We start from the raw sequence: 8,530 nt of genomic DNA on the forward strand, positions 1-8,530 counted from the left end.
ATCTTTGCAACAACCAAGAAGCCTGTCTTGGTTCAGATTTTGGTACCGATGAAGTGTTCGTATCGGGTGGAGCCTCCAACTAGCTTCTGAGCTAAAGCTGAGATCATTGATTGTCATCAGCTGCTCATAAGTTAGCTCAAGCAGTAAAAACTTTGAGCCTGAAGAATACAAATCTTGTTTCATAGTTCTCTTTCTCTGTTGGCTTGAAGCCTTTTTTTTGTTTTTTTGAGCAAGGCTTGATGCCTTAATATATAAGTATTTGATGTTTTTTATGAAACAAAAAAATAAAAAAAATAAAAGTGTTACAAGGGAAAAACAGAAGGCAGAATAATACTGCAATTCCACAATCACACTACTGCGAAAAAATTCGACTTCCAAAAAACTTGTATAAAAAAGAATGAGAAATGTATAATCACTAATCAGTATAGTACAACAGTATTTGACATGGAAATCTAAAGGACATTAATGTATCCACTGGTTGATAAACTTGAGGGAAAGTATAGTCAATTTTCTCTAGAGGAACTTGTATCGCTTTATCCCCAGAAAATTCTTATGCTTGCTTCTTGAAATTCCAATCAATATCTCCACTAGCCTACAAGAAACAAAAACCATATTTTTGTCATTGAGGTGTTAGTCAGTCAATCAGTCGAAGTGAATATTATTGTAAATGTTTAAAAAATCGAACCAAACCGGCTAGTTCAACCGATTGAACTGGGAATAAGACAGTTCACCGTTAGTTTGATTCCGGTTATCATGAAGTCCAGTTGAATTGGCTTGAACCGGAGTTGAACCACGGTTGGTTCAAATGTTTTAAATTTTTGCATTATTTATTATCTGGTTCAACTGTGGTTGAACCGATGAAACCAAATAAAACAATGCTCGAAGGTCTCGCCAGTTTGATCACCAGTTTATTTTTTAAAACATTGTATTATTGCAATAGAACTTGAAACTTACTGCTGTTTCAGCAATTTCTTTGGCTTTTTGATCGTTGAAACCTAAAGCAGACAAGACCTTTCGACCTGCTGATTCTTCTTGTGACCAAATTCCAAGAAGTAAATGAGTCACGTTTGTTTCCCCCTCACCTACATTTTATATCATAATAACTTTAGTATTACAAAAAAGGAAACATTAAAAACTGTATGATAGTTTCAACTTGTATTAAGAGAAGGAATCTTGTTGAGACTTCTTCCAAATCCAATGTGATTTTGAGGAAGGAATTAATGTAAAAATAAACAATAGGGCTAATTCTTGAGTGTCCTGAAAGTCTCTCACATTCAACAAGCTCACTAGACAATTTCTAACTACCTTCTATGTCTATTTAGTACATTTTGTTACAGTTGTTACACTTGATATTTATAGAGATAAAAAACATATGTTTATTTCGTTACCTCCTACTATCTCCTGAGATACACATTTCTTATGAAGCATAGACACAAACCCGGACAGTGGACACCATACATGTAACACATAACCTTTCTAACAAGTGGCTTCCTATTATTGAACTAAGATCAGAAGAAATCTAGATAAAGATCTACATTATAAGAGGAAATTGCACTCGCCTCCCCCCAAGATACACTTAAAACAGTGCATACATCCTTTCTATCTTTGAAATGAACACTTGCGGCGCTAACCTCTACTCAATTCTGTTTAAACGACACCCTCTCTCTGTTTGATACAACAGTGGGAGATGTACGACTGAGGAGGGCTCATCAATGTCTTTTACAGTATGTGTTATTTAAGCATACCTCTGAGGTAAGTGCAATTTCTCCTTGTTAGAGAATGCAACAGCAGAAGGTCAATAATAATTATATTAGGGATTGATAAGCACTTATTATAGTATAGAGATAGTTTACAAACTGAGGCATGACTAAACACTCGAGCAAATTATCAACATGGCTGAAGCGTAAAAGTTTAAACTACTAAAGCTGGCTGAAGTGTAAATATCTCTCACAACAACACCTGATTTTCACTCTTTATTAAGCAGCGGGGAAAAATAAACCATTAAAATTTAAAATCATTTTTCATATTTCAACCTTTTTCTAACAGATCAGGCACAGACGAAGATAACAGAGTTTTTTCTTTTACTTGAACTTGCGAACTCTGATATACACAATTTGGACCAAAAAAAATGGGACAACAATTTGGATGATTAACACAGCCTAAATATATGATTCGTTATGTTTAGTAGATGGTTAATACTTTATTTTAAACTTATTAGGTATAACAAAGTTTCGCAAGCCATTAGTTATCCATTGAACACACTTAACCACGATTTTAAACGTCATTACTCATCAATACTGATTTTTTTAGGTGTATATTTCAACACAAATCGTCGTAATTAACTACATAGTTGACCTGCATCATCCAAACTGTTGTTGAAATTTGTGTGTCAAAATATCGTTTCTGATTAATTAAAACATGAACACAATGGCACAAAATTTGAAAATGGAGCCCTACCACCAGCAGAACAATGAATCTAGCAGATCAATTGGGAAAATGGCAGGGGGCTACTTCTGAATACATAGATATGTCATCACCTAAATCATCCATACCTGACTTTGATGTCTCATTAAGTGCCCAATCGAGGGCTTTATGAAGTGGTTCAGTCAAAGACAGTACCACAGGGCTGGAGTAGGACCAGTAAGATTTCCCAAGTATCTCTAATGTTTGTTCGCGTACTTTCAGATAAGTAATTCCATTAGCTCTTAAGAATTTTGCAGCTTTACTTGTTCCTGAAAAGGACAGCAAAAATTAATCAAACGCTGAACAACGTATAGAAGGTACCCAACCTGAAAAAAACACAACTTCCTTCCGAATAAATGGAAGGATCTTGGCATGATTTTAAAAAACTTTGGCATAATCTTAGTAGAAACAAAACCTAGAATCAAATATTCAAACTTGGGTATGCCTAGCTCACTATCTATTATAATTTTCAAACCCATAACTCATTTCTTAGAGACAGCAGTCTTGACACTTTCCGGTCTACGCATCCAATTTTAAGATTTAATAATGTGCAATTGTTGAATCTAGTTATAAGAAACACAACTGACCCAGATACAATTTTGTCAAAACTCAAGACATCTTGGCCCATATGGAAGGTATGAACAAAAAAATGGACCACCGATAATTTTCAGAGCAAATGAACAGTGCCAATATTGCAAAGTAAATCCTGTAGGCAAAACTACACAGTTTCTAGAAAAAATCACAGGGTTAATCTTTCTACATCCATTCTTGGTTCTATATATGCAAGCACAAAACATTAAAATATATTTTGGCTTGCTGACGTCCGGATTGGAAACGAACTTATAACAAATGATGTCAGTGGATAGAACATATTAAAATAACACAACCAAAAGGTGCTTAATCGCATTTAGGGGGCATATGGAAGAGTTTCTTTAAGTTAATGTTATGATTTATAACAAAAGTGCTCGTGTAAGTATTGTAAAGAGATTATAGAAATAGTTTATATATGTGAATATGCCCATAATCTATTCCGAAGTTATATAATAAATAAGTTACTCAAATAACTAATGGAAATAACTTATGTACAATTTCATCCATCTCAAGTTCTATTTTTCAATGAAAACAAATATTAAGAATGCAAAAAGCTTTCTAGCACGTGCCATATGTACCCAAATGCATATACCTATTAAATTTATGTGTTTATAAAATAAACTCTTATGTGTGATACTGATAACCACTTATTGCATAATGGTTTGAGAAAATGAATAATGCCCTGCCGGTATAAAATCTCTTTACACAGTCACCCAATCACATTTTATTGTTCAAGTATGACATGATTGGATGATAGTGTAAAAACATTTTTACAGTGTCATTGTATATCAAATAACTAAAGCATCTATTCCATGCGAAAAGATAAATGCAGTTTGCTATTACTACTGAAAGCAAAATAAAAGAAAAAAAGAAAAACTAATTGAGCATTGCAACAAACCTTCAATTAAAATCCCCATGAGAAGAGCTTCAGTTCCTAATTTAGGATACTTAAGTTTCCTCGTTTCCAACTCCGACATTGCATATGCCTTTATAGCCCTCGCCGACCACCTTAAACCACACAAAAACAAAACAAATTGATGAGAAAATCATCTAACCACAACAAAAAAAAAAAAACCCAATTACATGAATTATTGAAGAGTAAACCTAAAATTTTTCACCTAAACTTTCATTATCTATCCTATTTTTTTTTGGTGAACCATTATCTATCCTATTTAATCCCTAAACTATAGAAATGGAATGAATAGACTATAAACGATCTTCAATCAATCATGTTAATCCACAAACTCTCTCTCCATCTATCTATCTCTATCTCTTCTATTTTTTAAACATAAATGAGGACTAATAGTTTAGGAACTATTTCTTATTTTTTTATACTTCAGAGACCAAGTACAAATAGTATGGACCATGTTGAAGCTTCACGCATAATTGAATTATAAGCAATGTGAACAAATTGAAGAAAACATGTCGTTTATCTAACAGTGTTGTCAATTGCAGAAAATAGCCGTCATTTCAAATTTCAGTACTGTTCAATGGTAAAGCACTGCTACAGCCACCATTTGACAACGCTATGTACTAAATATTGTATCGCATAATAATAACGATATGTTCGAATTCCACACAAATCTATAGCAGTATAGCTCGACTATAACAGTTACTCCCTCCATCCCTTATTTCAGGAAGGTCTAACAAAAATATGGTATTAAGAAAATCATTGGACTAATAAATTTGTCCGAAATGTGAGTGTCTATTAGTAAATTACCCTCTGTGAATAAATGCATTAATGTTGGTTTTTCATATTCTCTGGAAAATTTGTAATACTAATCAGGGATATATTTAAATAAATGCATCTAGAAATTTGTAGAGGGTCTTATATTTAGGGACAAACAAACTTTAAAAACGGTAGGACAACCGGAGTACTCCCTCCACCCCTAATTATGAGACCCATTGCAAAAATTATATTTTCCCTAAATATAAGACCCTCTACAAATTTCTATATGCACTTATTACTTTTTTTCCTCAAATATATCTCTTATTAATACTATCAATTTATCTTAGAATATAAAAAATAAACACTAAATGTATTTATACATAGAGGATAAACCAGTAATAGTCTGAGACATTTCAAATAAATTTATTATTCCAACAACTTTTTCTTAATATATGTGATTATTGTTAGAGATTCTTATAATAAAGGATTAAGGGAGTACTCCCTCCGTCCCAAATTGTATGTCGCTTTGAAAAAAAAATTATCCCAAATTATATGTCGCTTTACAATACCAATGAAATATTAATGTTATTTTTCCTATTATATCCTTAACTATTAATTATTATCTCTTCTTTCAATTATTTCATTTATCTTTTCCATACCATTTATTATGGATAATTTTGTAAAAAAACTCATAATTTATCTTCCCCACACAATATTAATTACATTTACGTGTGAAATGGCCAAAACGTCATACAATTTGGGACGGAGGGAGTATTTGACTACATTCAATCCACAAACATAAAAACACAACATTCTAACCCCAATTAGATGAATTATTCTATTTTATCTGTATTCGGCTCAAGTACCAACTAATCCGGTTAACTTAGCGGGGCTCAATTGAAGCCGGAGAAAAGCCATGTATGGACTAACCCAACACATGAATTGTTAACACTAAATAATCGAACCTAAGACATTGAGAGGAACACACTCGTAGGTCCCGGACCCAATTACATGAAATATTGAACTATAAACAAAATGAACAAACAAATAAAATAAAAAAACTCACTTTGACGGAGTTGGAGTTTTCTTGGTTTCACCAGATTGTGGATTCCTGAAAGAAAAAAAAAAAACAAAAAAGATAGAAACTTTAAGCAAATTAAAACCGACCCAGAAGAAAATTGATGAAACCAAACAACTTACGAATCAGTGGGGAGATTAAAAGGCACCGTTTCTGAAGTGGCACGGAAGTTAGTGATGGAGATAGAACCCGTTGAAGAAATGGGTCGTTGGAGAGTGAGTTTGGTTCTAAAGAGAGAGGTTAGAGAGAGAGTGTGGGATGGTGAGGTTGAATGGGGAAAGAGTGTTGTGGTGTTGGGTTTGGGGAGGAGAGAGTGTGGAGAGAAAGTGGGAAGAGAAGCCATTGAAGAGAGAGAGGTTAGAGAGAGAGAGAGAGAGAGAGAATGTTGGGTTTGGGTTTGGATGAATTTCAAGTGTGCACAACACTTTCATCTTCTACTAGGTGATGGAGACTCACTTGAATTTACATATATTTTGTGTAATTTGGATTGCTGAGATTTATCTCTCGGGTCTCGGTAATTTAAGGGTTAAAGTGCACTTTTCGCCCTCTATATTTTAAAATATTGCGATTTTGGTTCTTTTTAAAAAAAAAGCTTAAATATGCAAACCGTCCCTGTAATTTGGGCGAATTTTGATTTTCGTCCCCGTAAAAAAAAAAATTTAATTACATCCCTGTGAAATTTTTTTTGTTTTAAAAAGGTCCCTGGCCCCACTTCCTTGGTGATTTGGCAAGGTTTTGGCCACGTGGCAGTTGCTGACTGTGCAACTTTTGCCACGTGGCGGTCCACGTCATTATTTTTTATTTTTTTAAAAAAAACTGATTTATTTTTTTTCCAAATTATTAAAAATTTGAAAAAAAACTGAAAATAAATAAAAAAATCATAAAAAAATTCCAATTTTTTTTTTTTTGAAATGTGAAGAAAAAAATTGGAAATTAGTGTTTTTAAAATCTACAAATAAATTTTTGAAAAATAAAATTAAAAATTATATAATCTCAAAATTTATAACTTTTGAAAATATAATTTAATTTTCAGAATTAAAAAAAAAATGAATTTTCGTCAATTTAATTTTTTTTTTAATTTTCAGTTTTTTTTTATGATTTTTATATTTATTTTCGGATTTTTTAATTTAAAAAATGAATTTTTAGAATTTTGAAAAAAAAAACAAAAATTAATTATGTGGCATGACACGTCAGCGCCACGTGGCAAAAGTTGCACAGTCAGCAACTGCCACGTGGCCAAAAATGTTGCCACATCACCAGCGAAGTGGGGCCAGGGACCTTTTTAAAACAAAAAAAAATTTACAGGGACGTAATTAAAATTTTTTTTTTTACAGGGACGAAAATCAAAATTCGCCCAAATTACAGGGACGGTTTGCATATTTAAGCCTAAAAAAAATGGCAATTTTGGCCCATTTCATCCCAAAATTGATGAGAAGACGCCACGTGTCCCAAAAAAGAGGTCATAATCGCAACTTTTTGTAAATATAAGGGGTCAAAAAGTATATTTCTCTTATGTTAGGAGGTCAAAAGAGCATATTTCCCTAAACATAGGGGGTCACTTTTGCCATTTTTTTAATAGGGGGCCAAAATCGCAACATTTTGAAACTTAGAGGGCGAAAAGTGAAGTTTAGCCTAATTTAAGTGGACGGTTTTAACATCGTTGCATAATTATATTTTATAATAAATTTCAAAACACGTGTATCTTTAAATTTAAGTTTACACATAAACTAACAATAAATTTTATATTTTTTAGGAAAATATTATTTGGTTGATGCTGGATATCCAAACATGAAAGGGAACCTTTCACCATACAAAGGTGAAAGATATCACATTCCTGATTTTAGAGATAATAGTCAAGCAGAAGGTATCCATGAAGTGTTCAACCATGCACATTCTTCATTGAGAAATGTCATTGAAAGAACAATTGGAGTTTGGAAAAAAAAGGTGGCATATCTTATGTGATATGCGACCATTTTCACTAATCAAACAACAAAAGATCATAGTTACAACAACAGCACTCCACAACTTTATTCGAATGTGTGGAGTTGAAGATGAAGAGTTTAATAAATGTGATGTTATCTCTGAATATATGATTGAGCGTGACGAAGAAAGCAATATAAATGAAGAAATCAGTTCATATAATCCAGTAAGAGTGCAAGATGGAGGCTGCATGAATAAAGTTAGAAATCAAATAGGAGTTGCGTTGATAGAGAGTAGAAATGTTTGAGTTTGTGATGATTTATGTCTTTTTTTAAATAAAAAAAAAAAGATGATTATTGTTTTTAATTTTCCAAACTACTTTGATATTATTTATGTTATTATTTGAGCCTCCTTAAATTATTTCTCCTATTCAAATATTTAACAAGTCGTTTATATGATGATACAAATTTGTATTCATGTTACACAAAATAAACGTCATTGAGTAAATATAGTATTGGTAAAAATATATCTTTTATATTTTAAACATTTTTTCCCTTCAAAAAATATTTTAGACATTTTTTTATTTATTATGTTAATTCATAATGAATTCAAAGTTTTTTTAATTTATAGATGTTATACCCTGTTTTTGGACCTAAAAATACTGGGCCCAATTTCATTTCAAACTTTGTCAATTATCAAATTTCAACTGCACAGTTCAAATTGTCTCTGCCTCGCAGTTTTTTTTCAATCACAATTTTACCTATGTTTTTCTTGCATAAAACCTTTCGAAATGTCTTTACTTGTCTTGT

General features: G+C 32.2%; 1 protein-coding gene across 1 annotated transcript; it reads right to left on the minus strand.

Annotated features, from left to right (window-relative positions):
* Positions 1-302: 302 nt before the first annotated feature.
* Positions 303-6,234, minus strand: LOC25497132 (ATP-dependent Clp protease ATP-binding subunit CLPT1, chloroplastic). The gene is made up of 6 exons (XM_024785541.2): positions 5,924-6,234; positions 5,790-5,834; positions 3,953-4,062; positions 2,553-2,732; positions 955-1,082; positions 303-592 (listed from the first exon to the last, which is right to left on the minus strand). Exons 1-6 carry the CDS (start codon positions 6,142-6,144, stop codon positions 551-553), a joined length of 726 nt encoding a protein of 241 aa, XP_024641309.2. The 5' UTR covers positions 6,145-6,234; the 3' UTR covers positions 303-550.
* Positions 6,235-8,530: the final 2,296 nt, after the last annotated feature.

The sequence above is a fragment of the Medicago truncatula genome, chromosome 6 (assembly GCF_003473485.1).
Source record: "Medicago truncatula cultivar Jemalong A17 chromosome 6, MtrunA17r5.0-ANR, whole genome shotgun sequence".
In the NCBI taxonomy this organism is placed as follows: Eukaryota; Viridiplantae; Streptophyta; class Magnoliopsida; order Fabales; family Fabaceae; genus Medicago; species Medicago truncatula.